The sequence below is a fragment of the Somniosus microcephalus genome, unplaced genomic scaffold (assembly GCF_052327205.1).
Source record: "Somniosus microcephalus isolate GS21.2 unplaced genomic scaffold, FLI_Smic_1.0 unresolved_chr1, whole genome shotgun sequence".
NCBI classification, from domain to species: domain Eukaryota; kingdom Metazoa; phylum Chordata; class Chondrichthyes; order Squaliformes; family Somniosidae; genus Somniosus; species Somniosus microcephalus.
The window spans coordinates 69,074,074-69,094,258 of NW_028225179.1; the positions used below are offsets into that span (position 1 = coordinate 69,074,074).

General features: G+C 50.9%; 1 protein-coding gene across 4 annotated transcripts in view; it reads left to right on the forward strand.

The window, feature by feature from the left end:
- The window catches only part of LOC147095467 (active breakpoint cluster region-related protein-like), a 334,266-nt gene that overhangs the window by 122,028 nt on the left and 192,053 nt on the right, over window positions 1–20,185 (forward strand). For all 4 annotated transcript variants that reach the window (XM_085974613.1, XM_085974616.1, XM_085974612.1 and 1 more), the window contains exon 8: window positions 14,017–14,157. In XM_085974613.1, the coding sequence (XP_085830739.1) occupies window positions 14,017–14,157 (141 nt within the window). The remainder of the gene's footprint in view (window positions 1–14,016; window positions 14,158–20,185) is intronic.

A 20,185-nucleotide genomic window follows, 5' to 3' on the forward strand; every position in this document is an offset into this window, starting at 1 on the left:
GGTACAGCACGGGTTAGATACAGAGTAAAGCTCCCTCTACACTGTCCCATCAAACACTCCCAGGGCAGGTACAGCACGGGTTAGATACAGAGTAAAGCTCCTTCTACACTGTCCCATCAAACACTCCCAGGGCAGGTACAGCACGGGTTAGTTACAGAGTAAAGCTCCATCTACACTGTCCCATCAAACACTCCCAGGGCAGGTACAGCACGGGTTAGATACAGAGTAATGCTCCTTCTACACTGTCCCATCAAACACTCCCAGGGCAGGTACAGCACGGGTTAGATACAGAGTAAAACTCCCTCTACACTGTCCCATCAAACACTCCCAGGGCAGGTGCAACACGGGTTAGATACAGAGTAAAGCTCCCTCTACACTGTCCCATCAAACACTCCCAGGGTTGGTACAGCACGGGTTTGATACAGAGTAAAGCTCCCTCTATACTGTCCCATCAAACACTCCCAGGGCAGGTACAGCACGGGTTAGATACAGAGTAAAGCTCCCTCTACACTGTCCCATCAAACACTCCCAGGGCAGGTACAGCGCGGGTTAGATACAGAGTAAAGCTCCATCTACACTGTCCCATCAAACACTCCCAGAGCAGGTACAGCGCGGGTTAGATACAGAGTAAAGCTCCCTCTACACTGTCCCATCAAACACTCCCAGGGCAGGTACAGTACGGGGTAGATACAGAGTAAAGCTTCCTCTACACTGTCCCATCAAACACTCCCAGGGCAGGTACAGTATGGGTTAGATACAGAGTAAAGCCCCCTCTACACTGTCCCATCAAACACTCCCAGGGCAGGTACAGCACGGGTTAGATACAGAGTAAAGCTCCCTCTGCACTGCCCATCAAACACTCCCAGGGCAGGTACAGCACGGGTTAGATTCAGAGTAAAGCCCCCTCTACACTGTCCCATCAAACACTCCCAGGGCAGGTACAGCACGGGTTAGATACAGAGTAAAGCTCCCTCTACACTGCCCATCAAGCACTCCCAGGGCAGTTACAGCACGGGTTAGAATCAGAGTAATGCTCCCTCTACACTGTCCCATCAAACACTCCCAGGGCAGGTACAGCACGGGTTAGATGCAGAGTAAAGCTGCCTCTACACTGTCCCATCAAACACTCCCAGGGCTGGTACAGCACGGGTTAGATACAGAGTAAAGCTCCCTCTACACTGCCCATCAAACACTCCCAGGGCAGGTACAGCGCGGGTTAGATACAGAGTAAAGCTCCTTCTACACTGTCCCATCAAACACTCCCAGGGCAGGTACAGCACGGGTTAGATACAGAGTAAAACTCCCTCTACACTGTCCCATCAAACACTCCCAGGGCAGGTGCAACACGGGTTAGATACAGAGTAAAGCTCCTTCTACACTGTCCCATCAAACACTCCCAGGGTAGGTACAGCACAGGTTTGATACAGAGTAAAGCTCCCTCTACACTGTCCTGTCAAACACTCCCAGGGCAGGTAGAGCACAGGTTAGATGCAGAGTAAAGCTCCCTCTACACTGTCCCATCAAACACTCCCAGGGCAGGTGCAACACGGGTTAGATACAGAGTAAAGCTCCCTCTACACTGTCCCATCAAACACTCCCAGGGTTGGTACAGCACGGGTTTGATACAGAGTAAAGCTCCCTCTACACTGTCCCATCAAACACTCCCAGAGCAGGTACAGCGCGGGTTAGATACAGAGTAAAGCTCCCTCTACACTGTCCCATCAAACACTCCCAGGGCAGGTACAGTACGGGTTAGATGCAGAGTAAAGCTTCCTCTACACTGCCCCATCAAACACTCCCAGGGCAGGTACAGTACGGGTTAGATACAGAGTAAAGCACCCTCTACACTGTCCCATCAAACACTCCCAGGGCAGGTACAGCACGGGTTAGATACAGAGTAAAGCTCCCTCTACACTGCCCATCAAACACTCCCAGGGCAGGTACAGCACGGGTTAGATTCAGAGTAAAGCTCCATCTACACTGTCCCATCAAACACTCCCAGGGCAGGTACAGCACGGATTAGATACAGAGTAAAGCTCCCTCTACACTGCCCATCAAACACTCCCAGGGCAGTTGCAGCACGGGTTAGAATCAGAGTAATGCTCCCTCTACACTGTCCCATCAAACACTCCCAGGGCAGGTACAGCACGGGTTAGATACAGAGTAAAGCTGCCTCTACACTGTCCCATCAAACACTCCCAGGGCAGGTACAGCACGGGTTAGATACAGAGTAAAGCTCCCTCTACACTGCCCATCAAACACTCCCAGGGCAGGTACAGCGCGGGTTAGATACAGAGTAAATCTCCCTCTACACTGCCCATCAAACACTCCCAGTGCAGGTACAGCACGGGTTAGATACAGAGTAAAACTCCCTCTACACTGCCCATCAAACACTCCCAGGGCAGGTACAGCACGGGTTAGATACAGAGTAAAGCTCCCTCTACACTGTCCCATCAAAAACTCCCAGGGCAGGTACAGCACGGGTTAGATACAGAGTAAAGCTCCCTCTACACTGTCCCATCACACACTCCCAGGGCAGGTACAGCACGGGTTAGATACAGAGTAAAGCTCCCTCTACACTGTCCCATCAAACACTCCCAGGGCAGGTACAGCACGGGTTAGATACAGAGTAAAGCTCCCTCTACACTGTCCCATCAAACACTCCCAGGGCAGGTACAGCACGGGTTAGATACAGAGTAAAGCTCCTTCTACACTGTCCCATCAAACACTCCCAGGGCAGGTACAGCACGGGTTAGTTACAGAGTAAAGCTCCATCTACACTGTCCCATCAAACACTCCCAGGGCAGGTACAGCACGGGTTAGATACAGAGTAATGCTCCTTCTACACTGTCCCATCAAACAATCCCAGGGCAGGTACAGCACGGGTTAGATACAGAGTAAAACTCCCTCTGCACTGTCCCATCAAACACTCCCAGGGCAGGTGCAACACGGGTTAGATACAGAGTAAAGCTCCCTCTACACTGTCCCATCAAACACTCCCAGGGTTGGTACAGCACGGGTTTGATACAGAGTAAAGCTCCCTCTATACTGTCCCATCAAACACTCCCAGGGCAGGTACAGCACGGGTTAGATACAGAGTAAAGCTCCCTCTACACTGTCCCATCAAACACTCCCAGGGCAGGTACAGCGCGGGTTAGATACAGAGTAAAGCTCCATCTACACTGTCCCATCAAACACTCCCAGAGCAGGTACAGCGCGGGTTAGATACAGAGTAAAGCTCCCTCTACACTGTCCCATCAAACACTCCCAGGGCAGGTACAGTACGGGGTAGATACAGAGTAAAGCTTCCTCTACACTGTCCCATCAAACACTCCCAGGGCAGGTACAGTATGGGTTAGATACAGAGTAAAGCCCCCTCTACACTGTCCCATCAAACACTCCCAGGGCAGGTACAGCACGGGTTAGATACAGAGTAAAGCTCCCTCTGCACTGCCCATCAAACACTCCCAGGGCAGGTACAGCACGGGTTAGATTCAGAGTAAAGCTCCATCTACACTGTCCCATCAAACACTCCCAGGGCAGGTACAGCACGGATTAGATACAGAGTAAAGCTCCCTCTACACTGCCCATCAAACACTCCCAGGGCAGTTACAGCACGGGTTAGAATCAGAGTAATGCTCCCTCTACACTGTCCCATCAAACACTCCCAGGGCAGGTACAGCACGGGTTAGATACAGAGTAAAGCTGCCTCTACACTGTCCCATCAAACACTCCCAGAGCAGGTACAGCGCGGGTTAGATACAGAGTAAAGCTCCCTCTACACCGTCCCATCAAACACTCCCAGGGCAGGTACAGTACGGGGTAGATACAGAGTAAAGCTTCCTCTACACTGTCCCATCAAACACTCCCAGGGCAGGTACAGTATGGGTTAGATACAGAGTAAAGCCCCCTCTACACTGTCCCATCAAACACTCCCAGGGCAGGTACAGCACGGGTTAGATACAGAGTAAAGCTCCCTCTGCACTGCCCATCAAACACTCCCAGGGCAGGTACAGCACGGGTTAGATACAGAGTAAAGCTCCATCTACACTGTCCCATCAAACACTCCCAGAGCAGGTACAGCGCGGGTTAGATACAGAGTAAAGCTCCCTCTACACCGTCCCATCAAACACTCCCAGGGCAGGTACAGTACGGGGTAGATACAGAGTAAAGCTTCCTCTACACTGTCCCATCAAACACTCCCAGGGCAGGTACAGTATGGGTTAGATACAGAGTAAAGCCCCCTCTACACTGTCCCATCAAACACTCCCAGGGCAGGTACAGCACGGGTTAGATACAGAGTAAAGCTCCCTCTGCACTGCCCATCAAACACTCCCAGGGCAGGTACAGCACGGGTTAGATTCAGAGTAAAGCTCCATCTACACTGTCCCATCAAACACTCCCAGGGCAGGTACAGCACGGGTTAGAATCAGAGTAATGCTCCCTCTACACTGTCCCATCAAACACTCCCAGGGCAGGTACAGCACGGGTTAGATACAGAGTAAAGCTGCCTCTACACTGTCCCATCAAACACTCCCAGGGCTGGTACAGCACGGGTTAGATACAGAGTAAAGCTCCCTCTACACTGTCCCATCACACACTCCCAGGGCAGGTACAGCACGGGTTAGATACAGAGTAAAGCTTCCTCTGCACTGTCCCATCAAACACTCCCAGGGCAGGTACAGCACGGGTTAGATACAGAGTAAAGCTCCCTCTACACTGTCCCATCAAACACTCCCAGGGCAGGTACAGCACGGGTTAGATACAGAGTAAAGCTCCTTCTACACTGTCCCATCAAACACTCCCAGGGCAGGTACAGCACGGGTTAGTTACAGAGTAAAGCTCCATCTACACTGTCCCATCAAACACTCGCAGGGCAGGTACAGCACGGGTTAGATACAGAGTAATGCTCCTTCTACACTGTCCCATCAAACACTCCCAGGGCAGGTACAGCACGGGTTAGATACAGAGTAAAACTCCCTCTACACTGTCCCATCAAACACTCCCAGGGCAGGTGCAACACGGGTTAGATACAGAGTAAAGCTCCCTCTACACTGTCCCATCAAACACTCCCAGGGTTGGTACAGCACGGGTTTGATACAGAGTAAAGCTCCCTCTATACTGTCCCATCAAACACTCCCAGGGCAGGTACAGCACGGGTTAGATACAGAGTAAAGCTCCCTCTACACTGTCCCATCAAACACTCCCAGGGCAGGTACAGCGCGGGTTAGATACAGAGTAAAGCTCCATCTACACTGTCCCATCAAACACTCCCAGAGCAGGCACAGCGCGGGTTAGATACAGAGTAAAGCTCCCTCTACACTGTCCCATCAAACACTCCCAGGGCAGGTACAGTACGGGGTAGATACAGAGTAAAGCTTCCTCTACACTGTCCCATCAAACACTCCCAGGGCAGGTACAGTATGGGTTAGATACAGAGTAAAGCCCCCTCTACACTGTCCCATCAAACACTCCCAGGGCAGGTACAGCACGGGTTAGATACAGAGTAAAGCTCCCTCTGCACTGCCCATCAAACACTCCCAGGGCAGGTACAGCACGGGTTAGATTCAGAGTAAAGCCCCCTCTACACTGTCCCATCAAACACTCCCAGGGCAGGTACAGCACGGGTTAGATACAGAGTAAAGCTCCCTCTACACTGCCCATCAAGCACTCCCAGGGCAGTTACAGCACGGGTTAGAATCAGAGTAATGCTCCCTCTACACTGTCCCATCAAACACTCCCAGGGCAGGTACAGCACGGGTTAGATGCAGAGTAAAGCTGCCTCTACACTGTCCCATCAAACACTCCCAGGGCTGGTACAGCACGGGTTAGATACAGAGTAAAGCTCCCTCTACACTGCCCATCAAACACTCCCAGGGCAGGTACAGCGCGGGTTAGATACAGAGTAAAGCTCCTTCTACACTGTCCCATCAAACACTCCCAGGGCAGGTACAGCACGGGTTAGATACAGAGTAAAACTCCCTCTACACTGTCCCATCAAACACTCCCAGGGCAGGTGCAACACGGGTTAGATACAGAGTAAAGCTCCTTCTACACTGTCCCATCAAACACTCCCAGGGTAGGTACAGCACAGGTTTGATACAGAGTAAAGCTCCCTCTACACTGTCCTGTCAAACACTCCCAGGGCAGGTAGAGCACAGGTTAGATGCAGAGTAAAGCTCCCTCTACACTGTCCCATCAAACACTCCCAGGGCAGGTGCAACACGGGTTAGATACAGAGTAAAGCTCCCTCTACACTGTCCCATCAAACACTCCCAGGGTTGGTACAGCACGGGTTTGATACAGAGTAAAGCTCCCTCTACACTGTCCCATCAAACACTCCCAGAGCAGGTACAGCGCGGGTTAGATACAGAGTAAAGCTCCCTCTACACTGTCCCATCAAACACTCCCAGGGCAGGTACAGTACGGGTTAGATGCAGAGTAAAGCTTCCTCTACACTGCCCCATCAAACACTCCCAGGGCAGGTACAGTACGGGTTAGATACAGAGTAAAGCACCCTCTACACTGTCCCATCAAACACTCCCAGGGCAGGTACAGCACGGGTTAGATACAGAGTAAAGCTCCCTCTACACTGCCCATCAAACACTCCCAGGGCAGGTACAGCACGGGTTAGATTCAGAGTAAAGCTCCATCTACACTGTCCCATCAAACACTCCCAGGGCAGGTACAGCACGGATTAGATACAGAGTAAAGCTCCCTCTACACTGCCCATCAAACACTCCCAGGGCAGTTGCAGCACGGGTTAGAATCAGAGTAATGCTCCCTCTACACTGTCCCATCAAACACTCCCAGGGCAGGTACAGCACGGGTTAGATACAGAGTAAAGCTGCCTCTACACTGTCGCATCAAACACTCCCAGGGCAGGTACAGCACGGGTTAGATACAGAGTAAAGCTCCCTCTACACTGCCCATCAAACACTCCCAGGGCAGGTACAGCGCGGGTTAGATACAGAGTAAATCTCCCTCTACACTGCCCATCAAACACTCCCAGTGCAGGTACAGCACGGGTTAGATACAGAGTAAAACTCCCTCTACACTGCCCATCAAACACTCCCAGGGCAGGTACAGCACGGGTTAGATACAGAGTAAAGCTCCCTCTACACTGTCCCATCAAAAACTCCCAGGGCAGGTACAGCACGGGTTAGATACAGAGTAAAGCTCCCTCTACACTGTCCCATCACACACTCCCAGGGCAGGTACAGCACGGGTTAGATACAGAGTAAAGCTCCCTCTACACTGTCCCATCAAACACTCCCAGGGCAGGTACAGCACGGGTTAGATACAGAGTAAAGCTCCCTCTACACTGTCCCATCAAACACTCCCAGGGCAGGTACAGCACGGGTTAGATACAGAGTAAAGCTCCTTCTACACTGTCCCATCAAACACTCCCAGGGCAGGTACAGCACGGGTTAGTTACAGAGTAAAGCTCCATCTACACTGTCCCATCAAACACTCCCAGGGCAGGTACAGCACGGGTTAGATACAGAGTAATGCTCCTTCTACACTGTCCCATCAAACAATCCCAGGGCAGGTACAGCACGGGTTAGATACAGAGTAAAACTCCCTCTGCAGTGTCCCATCAAACACTCCCAGGGCAGGTGCAACACGGGTTAGATACAGAGTAAAGCTCCCTCTACACTGTCCCATCAAACACTCCCAGGGTTGGTACAGCACGGGTTTGATACAGAGTAAAGCTCCCTCTATACTGTCCCATCAAACACTCCCAGGGCAGGTACAGCACGGGTTAGATACAGAGTAAAGCTCCCTCTACACTGTCCCATCAAACACTCCCAGGGCAGGTACAGCGCGGGTTAGATACAGAGTAAAGCTCCATCTACACTGTCCCATCAAACACTCCCAGAGCAGGTACAGCGCGGGTTAGATACAGAGTAAAGCTCCCTCTACACTGTCCCATCAAACACTCCCAGGGCAGGTACAGTACGGGGTAGATACAGAGTAAAGCTTCCTCTACACTGTCCCATCAAACACTCCCAGGGCAGGTACAGTATGGGTTAGATACAGAGTAAAGCCCCCTCTACACTGTCCCATCAAACACTCCCAGGGCAGGTACAGCACGGGTTAGATACAGAGTAAAGCTCCCTCTGCACTGCCCATCAAACACTCCCAGGGCAGGTACAGCACGGGTTAGATTCAGAGTAAAGCTCCATCTACACTGTCCCATCAAACACTCCCAGGGCAGGTACAGCACGGATTAGATACAGAGTAAAGCTCCCTCTACACTGCCCGTCAAACACTCCCAGGGCAGTTACAGCACGGGTTAGAATCAGAGTAATGCTCCCTCTACACTGTCCCATCAAACACTCCCAGGGCAGGTACAGCACGGGTTAGATACAGAGTAAAGCTGCCTCTACACTGTCCCATCAAACACTCCCAGAGCAGGTACAGCGCGGGTTAGATACAGAGTAAAGCTCCCTCTACACCGTCCCATCAAACACTCCCAGGGCAGGTACAGTACGGGGTAGATACAGAGTAAAGCTTCCTCTACACTGTCCCATCAAACACTCCCAGGGCAGGTACAGTATGGGTTAGATACAGAGTAAAGCCCCCTCTACACTGTCCCATCAAACACTCCCAGGGCAGGTACAGCACGGGTTAGATACAGAGTAAAGCTCCCTCTGCACTGCCCATCAAACACTCCCAGGGCAGGTACAGCACGGGTTAGATACAGAGTAAAGCTCCATCTACACTGTCCCATCAAACACTCCCAGAGCAGGTACAGCGCGGGTTAGATACAGAGTAAAGCTCCCTCTACACCGTCCCATCAAACACTCCCAGGGCAGGTACAGTACGGGGTAGATACAGAGTAAAGCTTCCTCTACACTGTCCCATCAAACACTCCCAGGGCAGGTACAGTATGGGTTAGATACAGAGTAAAGCCCCCTCTACACTGTCCCATCAAACACTCCCAGGGCAGGTACAGCACGGGTTAGATACAGAGTAAAGCTCCCTCTGCACTGCCCATCAAACACTCCCAGGGCAGGTACAGCACGGGTTAGATTCAGAGTAAAGCTCCATCTACACTGTCCCATCAAACACTCCCAGGGCAGGTACAGCACGGATTAGATACAGAGTAAAGCTCCCTCTACACTGCCCATCAAGCACTCCCAGGGCAGTTACAGCATGGGTTAGAATCAGAGTAATGCTCCCTCTACACTGTCCCATCAAACACTCCCAGGGCAGGTACAGCACGGGTTAGATGCAGAGTAAAGCTGCCTCTACACTGTCCCATCAAACACTCCCAGGGCTGGTACAGCACGGGTTAGATACAGAGTAAAGCTCCCTCTACACTGCCCATCAAACACTCCCAGGGCAGGTACAGCGCGGGTTAGATACAGAGTAAATCTCCCTCTACACTGCCCATCAAACACTCCCAGTGCAGGTACAGCACGGGTTAGATACAGAGTAAAGCTCCCTCTACACTGTCCCATCAAAAACTCCCAGGGCAGGTACAGCCCAGGTTAGATACAGAGTAAAGCTCCCTCTACACTGTCCCATCAAACACTCCCAGGGCAGGTACAGCACGGGTTAGATACAGAGTAAAGCTCCCTCTACACTGTCCCATCAAACACTCCCAGGGCAGGTACAGCACGGGTTAGATACAGAGTAAAGCTCCTTCTACACTGTCCCATCAAACACTCCCAGGGCAGGTACAGCACGGGTTAGTTACAGAGTAAAGCTCCCTCTTTACTGTCCTGTCAAACACTCCCAGGGCAGGTACAGCACAGGTTAGATATCACAGAATCACAGAAACCCCACAGTGCAGATAGAGGCCATTTCAGCCCATCGAGCCTGCACCGACACATATCCCACCCGATCCCCATAACCCCTACACCAACACATATCCCACCCTATCCCCGTAACCCCATGTATTTAATCCCCCTAACACTAAGGGTCAATTTATCATAGCCAATCAACCTAACCCGCACATCTTTGGACTGCGGGAGGAAACCGGAGCACCCGGAGAAAACCCACGCAAACACGGGGAGAATGTGCAAACTCCACACAGACAGTCACCCGAGGCCGGATTCGAACCCGGGTCCCTGGCGCTGTGAGGCAACAGTGCTAACCACTATGCCACCGTGTAGAGGAAGCTTTATAGAGTAAAGCTCCCTCTACACTGTCCTGTCAAACACTCCCAGGACAGGTACAGCATGGGGTTAGTTACAGAGTAAAGCTCCCTCTATACTGTCCTGTCAAACACTCCCAGGACAGGTACAGCATGGGGCTAGATACAGAGTAAAGCTCCCTCTACAATGTCCCATCAAACACTCCCAGGGCAGATACAGCATGGGGTTAGATACAGAGTAAAGCTCCCTCTACACTGTCCCGTCAAACACTCCCAGGGCAGGTACAGCACTGGTTAGATACAGAGTAAAGCTCCCTCTACACTGTCCCATCAAACACTCCCAGGGCAGATACAGCATGGGGTTAGATACAGAGTAAAGCTCCCTCTACACTGTCCTGTCAAACACTCCCAGGGCAGGTACAGCACGGGTTAGATACAGAGTAAAGCTCCCTCTATACTGTCCTGTCAAACACTCCCAGGGCAGATACAGCATGGGGTTAGATACAGAGTAAAGCTCCCTCTACACTGTCCCATCAAACACTCCCAGGGTTGGTACAGCACGGGTTTGATACAGAGTAAAGCTCCCTCTATACTGTCCCATCAAACACTCCCAGGGCAGGTACAGCACGGGTTAGATACAGAGTAAAGCTCCCTCTACACTGTCCCATCAAACACTCCCAGGGCAGGTACAGCGCGGGTTAGATACAGAGTAAAGCTCCATCTACACTGTCCCATCAAACACTCCCAGAGCAGGTACAGCGCGGGTTAGATACAGAGTAAAGCTCCCTCTACACTGTCCCATCAAACACTCCCAGGGCAGGTACAGTACGGGGTAGATACAGAGTAAAGCTTCCTCTACACTGTCCCATCAAACACTCCCAGGGCAGGTACAGTATGGGTTAGATACAGAGTAAAGCCCCCTCTACACTGTCCCATCAAACACTCCCAGGGCAGGTACAGCACGGGTTAGATACAGAGTAAAGCTCCCTCTGCACTGCCCATCAAACACTCCCAGGGCAGGTACAGCACGGGTTAGATTCAGAGTAAAGCTCCATCTACACTGTCCCATCAAACACTCCCAGGGCAGGTACAGCACGGATTAGATACAGAGTAAAGCTCCCTCTACACTGCCCATCAAACACTCCCAGGGCAGTTACAGCACGGGTTAGAATCAGAGTAATGCTCCCTCTACACTGTCCCATCAAACACTCCCAGGGCAGGTACAGCACGGGTTAGATACAGAGTAAAGCTGCCTCTACACTGTCCCATCAAACACTCCCAGGGCTGGTACAGCACGGGTTAGATACAGAGTAAAGCTCCCTCTACACTGTCCCATCACACACTCCCAGGGCAGGTACAGCACGGGTTAGATACAGAGTAAAGCTTCCTCTGCACTGTCCCATCAAACACTCCCAGGGCAGGTACAGCACGGGTTAGATACAGAGTAAAGCTCCCTCTACACTGTCCCATCAAACACTCCCAGGGCAGGTACAGCACGGGTTAGATACAGAGTAAAGCTCCTTCTACACTGTCCCATCAAACACTCCCAGGGCAGGTACAGCACGGGTTAGTTACAGAGTAAAGCTCCATCTACACTGTCCCATCAAACACTCCCAGGGCAGGTACAGCACGGGTTAGATACAGAGTAATGCTCCTTCTACACTGTCCCATCAAACACTCCCAGGGCAGGTACAGCACGGGTTAGATACAGAGTAAAACTCCCTCTACACTGTCCCATTAAACACTCCCAGGGCAGGTGCAACACGGGTTAGATACAGAGTAAAGCTCCCTCTACACTGTCCCATCAAACACTCCCAGGGTTGGTACAGCACGGGTTTGATACAGAGTAAAGCTCCCTCTATACTGTCCCATCAAACACTCCCAGGGCAGGTACAGCACGGGTTAGATACAGAGTAAAGCTCCCTCTACACTGTCCCATCAAACACTCCCAGGGCAGGTACAGCGCGGGTTAGATACAGAGTAAAGCTCCATCTACACTGTCCCATCAAACACTCCCAGAGCAGGTACAGCGCGGGTTAGATACAGAGTAAAGCTCCCTCTACACTGTCCCATCAAACACTCCCAGGGCAGGTACAGTACGGGGTAGATACAGAGTAAAGCTTCCTCTACACTGTCCCATCAAACACTCCCAGGGCAGGTACAGTGTGGGTTAGATACAGAGTAAAGCCCCCTCTACACTGTCCCATCAAACACTCCCAGGGCAGGTACAGCACGGGTTAGATACAGAGTAAAGCTCCCTCTGCACTGCCCATCAAACACTCCCAGGGCAGGTACAGCACGGGTTAGATTCAGAGTAAAGCTCCATCTACACTGTCCCATCAAACACTCCCAGGGCAGGTACAGCACGGATTAGATACAGAGTAAAGCTCCCTCTACACTGCCCATCAAGCACTCCCAGGGCAGTTACAGCACGGGTTAGAATCAGAGTAATGCTCCCTCTACACTGTCCCATCAAACACTCCCAGGGCAGGTACAGCACGGGTTAGATGCAGAGTAAAGCTGCCTCTACACTGTCCCATCAAACACTCCCAGGGCTGGTACAGCACGGGTTAGATACAGAGTAAAGCTCCCTCTACACTGCCCATCAAACACTCCCAGGGCAGGTACAGCGCGGGTTAGATACAGAGTAAATCTCCCTCTACACTGCCCATCAAACACTCCCAGTGCAGGTACAGCACGGGTTAGATACAGAGTAAAACTCCCTCTGCACTGCCCATCAAACACTCCCAGGGCAGGTACAGCACGGGTTAGATACAGAGTAAAGCTCCCTCTACACTGTCCCATCAAAAACTCCCAGGGCAGGTACAGCCCAGGTTAGATACAGAGTAAAGCTCCCTCTACACTGTCCCATCACACACTCCCAGGGCAGGTACAGCACGGGTTAGATACAGAGTGAAGCTCCCTCTACACTGTCCCATCAAACACTCCCAGGGCAGGTACAGCACGGGTTAGATACAGAGTAAAGCTCCCTCTACACTGTCCCATCAAACACTCCCAGGGCAGGTACAGCACGGGTTAGATACAGAGTAAAGCTCCTTCTACACTGTCCCATCAAACACTCCCAGGGCAGGTACAGCACGGGTTAGTTACAGAGTAAAGCTCCCTCTTTACTGTCCTGTCAAACACTCCCAGGGCAGGTACAGCACGGGTTAGATACAGAGTAAAGCTCCTTCTACACTGTCCCATCAAACACTCCCAGGGCAGGTACAGCACGGGTTAGTTACAGAGTAAAGCTTCCTCTACACTGTCCTGTCAAACACTCCCAGGACAGGTACAGCATGGGGTTAGTTACAGAGTAAAGCTCCCTCTATACTGTCCTGTCAAACACTCCCAGGACAGGTACAGCATGGGGCTAGATACAGAGTAAAGCTCCCTCTACACTGTCCCATCAAACACTCCCAGGGCAGATACAGCATGGGGTTAGATACAGAGTAAAGCTCCCTCTACACTGTCCCGTCAAACACTCCCAGGGCAGGTACAGCACGGGTTAGATACAGAGTAAAGCTCCCTCTATACTGTCCTGTCAAACACTCCCAGGGCAGATACAGCATGGGGTTAGATACAGAGTAAAGCTCCCTCTACACTGTCCCATCAAACACTCCCAGGACAGATACAGCAGGGGTTAGATACAGAGTAAAGCTCCCTCTACACTGTCCCAACCAGCACTCAGCCTAGATTTATGTGCTCAAATCTCTGGAGTGGGACTTGAACCCACAACCTTCTAACTCAGTGGCGATGGAGTGATTGGGAAGGGGATGAGTCCATTTAGGTTCTGTGCAATGGGAGTGAATGGGAAGGGGTTGGGTCCATTGGGATTCTGTACAATGGAATGAATGGGAAGGGATTGGGTCCATTGTGACACTAATATATATGTTGTCTCTATCTAGGAGCTTTTGAAAAACACACCCAGAGATCACTCTGATTACTGTATGCTGGAGAAAGCTCTCAATGACTCTAACACCTTCCTCTTCGCAACCAATCAGACCGTTCAACAGAAGAATTTATTCCGTGATTTTCATTCAGCAAAGGTACTTCTGATCAGAGGGACAGAGGCATAAATGGGCAGTGTATCTAATGCACTGTGACACCTGGTCCCAGAGGGGGAAAGGACAGTATATCTAACGCACTGTGACACCCGGTCACAGAGGGGGAAAGGACAGTGTATCTAACGCACTGTGACACCCGGTCCCAGAGGGGGAAAGGACAGTGTATCTAACGCACTGTGACACCCAGTCCCAGAGGGTGAAAGGTCAGTGTATCTAAAGCACTGTGACACCTGGTCTCAGAGGGGGAAGGGACAGTGTATCTAACGCACTGTGACACCCAGTCTCAGAGTGGGGAAAGGACAGTGTATCTAACACACTGCGACACCCGGTCCCAGAGGGGGAAAGGACAGTGTATCTAACGCACTGTGACACCTGGTCACAGAGGGGGAAAGGACAGTGTAAGATAGGAAGGAGAAAAACAAAAGTGGCAGTCAGAGAAATCAACGGTTTAAATCAAACATGGCCACAGTAAATAATAATTCTAATGGGTCTAAGAGCATTAAAAAAACAAGCCTGAAGGCTTTATGTCTTAATGCGAGGAGCATTCGTAAAAAGGTGGATGAATTAGCTGCGCAAATAGAGGTAAACGAATATGATTTGATTGGGATTACGGAAACATGGCTCCAGGGTGGCGAAGGCTGGGAACTCAACATCCAGGTGTGTTCAATATTCAGGAAAGATAGGCAAAAAGGAAAGGGAGGTGGGGTAGCATTACTGGTTAAAGAAGGGATTAACACAATTGTAAGGAAGGATATTAGCTCTGATGATGTGGAATCTGTATGGGTAGAACTGAGAAATACCAAGGGGCAGAAAACGTTAGTGGGAGTGGTATATAGACCTCCAAACAGTAATGCGGAGGTTGGGGATGGCATTAAAAGGGATATTAGAGAAGCATGCAAAAAGGGCACAGCAGTCGTCATGGGTGACTTTAATCTACATATAGATTGGGCTAACCAAATTAGTAACAATACTGTGGAGGAGGAATTCCTGGAGTGTTTACGGGATGGTTTCCTGGACCAATATGTCGAGGAACAAACCAGAGATCAGGCCATCTTAGACTGGGTATTATGTAACGAGAAAGGATTAATTAGCAATCTTGTTGTACGAGGCCCCTTGGGTCGGAGCGATCATAATATGATCGAATTCTTCATTAAGATGGAGAATGAAGTAGTTGACTCAGAGACTAGGGTCCTGAATTTAAATAAAGGAAACTACGATGGTCTGAGGCGCGAATTTGGTAGGATTGATTGGGGAATGTCACTCAAAGGGTTAACGGTGGATAGGCAATGGCAAACAATCAAAGACCGCATGGATGAACTACAGAATTTGTTCATCCCAGTTTGGCATAACAATAAAACAAAAAAGGTGACTCAACCGTGGCTAACAAGGGAAATTAGGGAAAGCATAAGATCCAAGGAGAGGACATATAAATTGGCCAAAAAAGCAGTAATCCAGAGGATTGGGAGCAGTTTAGGATTCAACAAAGGAGGACAAAGGGATTAATTAAGAAAGGGAAAATAGAATATGAGAGTAAGCTTTCAGGGAACATAAAAACTGACTGTAAAAGTTTTTATTGATATGTGAAGAGAAAAAGATTGGTGAAGTCAAGCGTAGGTCCCTTGCAGTCAGAATCAGGGGAATTTATAATGGGGAACAAAGAAATGGCTGACCAATATAAATAAAGGACATATTTTGGTTCTGTCTTCACAAAGGAGGACACAAATAACCTCCCAGAAATGTCGGGGAACATAGGGTCTGATGAAAGGGAGGAACTGAAAGAAATCAGTATTTGTAGGGAAATGGTTTTAGGGAAATTGATGGGATTGAAGGCCGATAAATCCCCAGGGCCTGATAATCTACATCCTAGGGTACTTAAGGAAGTGGTCCTAGAATTAGATGCATTGCTGATCATCTTCCAACATTCGATGGAATCTGGAATAGTACCCATGGAATGGAGGGTAGGTAATGTTACCCCAGTTTTCAAAAAAGGTGGTAGAGAGAAAACAGGGAATTATAGACTGGTAAGCCTGAAATCGGTAGTGGGGAAAATGCTAGAGTCCATTATAAAAGATGTAATAGCAGAGCACTTGGAAAACAGTGACAGGATCGGACAAAGTCAACATGGATTTACAAAAGGTAAATCATGCTTGACTAATCTACTGGAATTTTTTGAGAATGTAACTTGTAAAATAGATAAGGGAGAACCAGTGGACGTGGTGCATTTGGACTTTCAGAAGGCTTTCGATAAGGTTCCACATAAGAGACTAGCATGTAAAGTTAAGGCACATGGGATTGGGGGCAAGGTATTGACTTGGATAGAGAACTGGTTGGCAGATAGAAAGCAAAGAGTTGGAATGAACGGGTCATTTTCCGAGTGGCAGGCAGTGACCAGTGGGGTACTGCAGGGATCGGTCCTTGGACCCCAGCTATTCACAATATATATTAATGATCTAGACAAGGGAACTAGCTGTAATATCTCCAAATTTCCAGACGACACAAAGCTGGGTGGGCGTGTGTGCTGTGAGGAGGATGCCGAGAAACTACAGGATGATTTGGACAGTTTGGGTGATTGGGCAGAAGCATGGCAGATGCAATATAACGTGGATAAATGTGAGGTTATCCACTTTGGTGTCAAAAACAGGAAGGCAGATTATTATCTGAATGGCAATAGATTGGGAGAAGGGGAAGTGCAACGAGACCTGGGTGTCCTTGTGCACCAGTCGCTGAAGGTAAGCATGCAGGTGCAGCAGGCGGTTAAGAAGGCAAATGGTATGCTGGCCTTCGTAGCGAGAGGGTTTGAGTACAAGAACAAGGATGTCTTGCTGCAGTTGTACAGGGCCTTGGTGAGACCATATCTTGAGTATTGTGTGCAGTTTTGGTCGCCTTATCTGAGGAAGGATATTCTTGCCATGGAAGGAGTTCAGCGAAGATTCACCAGGCTGATACCTGGGATGGCAGGAATGACATATGAGGAGAGATTGGGTCGATTGGGCTTGTACTCACTGGAGTTTAGAAGAATGAGAGGGGATCTCATTGAAACTTATAAAATTCTGGCATGACTGGACAGACTAGATGCAGGAAGGATGTTCCCGATGGTCGGGGAATCCAGAACCAGGGGTCACAGTCTAAGGATAAAGGGTAGGCCTTTTAGGACAGAAATGAGAAGGAATTTCTTCACCCAGAGAGTGGTGAACCTGTGGAATTCTCTACCACAGAAGGCAGTAGAGGCCAATTCATTAAATATATTCAAGAAGGAGTTGGATATATTTCTTAAGGCTAAAGGGATCAAGGGGTATGGGGAGAAAGCAGGGACCAAGTACTGAACTTGGATGATCAGCCATGATTGCATTGAATGGCAGAGCAGGCTAGAGGGGCCAAATGGCCTACTCCTGCTCCTATCTTCTATGTATCTAACACACTGTGACACCTGGTCCCAGAGGGGGAAAGGACAGTGTATCTAACACACTGTGACACCCGGTCCCAGAGGGGAAAGGACAGTATATCAAACGCACTGTGACACCTGGTCCCAGAGGGGGAAAGGACAGTGTATCTAACACACTGTGACACCGGGTCCCAGAGGAGGAAAGGACAGTGTATCAAACGCACTGTGACACCCAGTCACAAAGGGGGAAAGCACAGTGTATCTAACGCACTGTGACACCAGGCCCCAGAGGGGGAAAGGATAGTATATTTAAAGTACTGTTACACAAGGTCCCAGAGAGGGAACGGACAGTGTATCTAACGCACTGAGACACCTGGTCCCAGAGGGGCTAGGACAGTGTATATAACACACTGTGACACCCGGTCCCAGAGGGTGACATTGTAGTGTATCTAACACACTGTGTCACCCAGTCCCAGAGGGGAAAAGGACAGTGTATCTAACGCACTGTGTCACCTGGCTCCAGAGGGGAAAGCACAGTTTATCTAACGCACTGTGACACCCGGTCCCAGAGGGGGAAAGGACAGGGGGGGAGAAATTTGGTTGTTAGCGCCACTGATTAACGCCTAAAGAGGCCGAGAAGTGGGGCACTAGCCAATTTCCGGCCGGGCGTAGGGCGCCCAGCGCCTCGCCCCATATTGAGCATGCATTTAGCGCCGGCGCTAAATCTTAGCGCCCGCTCATGGGCGCAGGCTGATTATGACGTCATTTGAGTGTGCAATGCCTTTTGGGCGCCCCGGACCGGGAATTCAGTGGCGCCCCCCTCCGTAGCGCCTGGCGCTAATAGTGACAGCTTACTTGGAACCTTACCAAGTCGCTCTCGGGCTGGAGGAGCGTTATTTACAGGGGACTGGTGTGGTTTAAAAGCGGCAGCCATTTTTGGAGCACAATATTGTGTTTGCAAAGATAATCCAGAGACCGTCAGTGAGTTCAGTTCATGCTGCTTTTAATATGGCTGCCACACCCCCACACTTCCAGGCACAAGCAATCAAATCCCTCTACACAATACAATGATCACAGCACTATCAAACTGCATGTGCTCAGGCCAAGGCAATCGAGTACCTATCACCAGATGTCAGACATAACATTTCCTCCCCCCTCACAGAATTTCAAACATGAAATGTAGTGACAAAGTCCTGTAGGTGGCCAGGGCGAGAACGTGTACGAACAGGCCGAGGTGTGGACTGGTGAGGAGCAGGCTGAGGCACAATATCTGCTGGAGGGTTGGCTGGCTGAGCCACATGTGCATCCCACCACTCTGGGGGTAAGGCTTGGGGGTTAGGTCCGTATAATCCCGCATCAGGGGGTGCTGGCACCTTCCGAAGGCGGCTGGCATGCCACCGAGAGCCGTCAGTGAGGCAGAAAGTGGCTGGTCCAAGTTGGTGGCTGATTTGGAGAGGGGAGGACCAGAATGACGCCATCTTATTATTGCGGTGAGGCCTGCAGACTCTGACCCAATCGGAGACTGAGATGTTGGGCGCCTTGGCCCTCTTCGACTGGTCGAAGCGGAGTTTCATCTTCTCCTGCTGTCTAGCGACTGTGGCTTGAGCCGGTGGAGCAGGGCTCTGAGCTAGCGAGTGGCGGAGCCTGCCAAGGGGTAGCATGAGCTCACGGCCTAGCATGAGGGATGCGGGTGAGACCCCTGTAGTGGAATGCTGGGAGGCTCTGTAGTGCAGCAGTGTGTGGAGGAGGGCCTTGTCAAACGCACACCCCTGGGATAGGTGTGCTCTGAGGCCATTTTTCAGTGTCTGGTTAAAACGCTCCACCCCCCCATTTGACTCGGGGTGGTAGTACACTGTGCGAATGTGACGGATGCCCTTGCTCTCAAGGTAAGAGGAGAGTTCCGAAGAGACCATTTGGGGGCCATTGTCTGTGGTGATGGCCTTTGGATGCCCCCAGCGGGAGAAGAGGGACTCAAGGATATCAATGATGACCCGAGAGGTGACGGAGCCCACGGCAGTGACCTCTGGCCATTTTGAGTGCAGGTCATAGGTCACCACTAGGAACCGTTGATGGTGGGGGACACCATGGATCTCCCCGCAGACGTCCAGCTGCAGGTGCTCCCAGGGCTGAGAGGGCCAGGCAAGGGGTTGCAGGGATGGAGGAGCTTGGTGGCCAGTCTTGCCACTTACAAGGCAGGCTGCACAGTCCTTGACCAGGGCCTCGACTTCCCTGTCGATACCCGGCCACCACACTAGGTCTCGGCATCGTTGTTTGAGCTTCACTATGCCCAAGTGGCCCTCATGCGCCATGGATAAAACACGCGCACGAAGGGCACTTGGGGCCACAGTGCAGAGCCCACGTGCAACACAGGAGTCATTCCAGCAGGAGAGCTCCTCTTTAACTCTGGAGTAGGCAGACAGTTCCTCAGGCACCTTGCGAGGCCAGCCATCTCTGATGAAGGTGCACAGCTGGGAGAGGGCCGGATCCTGTTCAGAGGCCTCTTTGAGCTCCTGGAGAGAGACTGTGGTTTGGAGAGGCGTGTGCAGCATCTGGACGATATCCTGTTCCACTTGTTCAGACCCGACGAGCGGGGCTGGGGCAGAGACAGTGCAGGAGAGCAGATCTGCA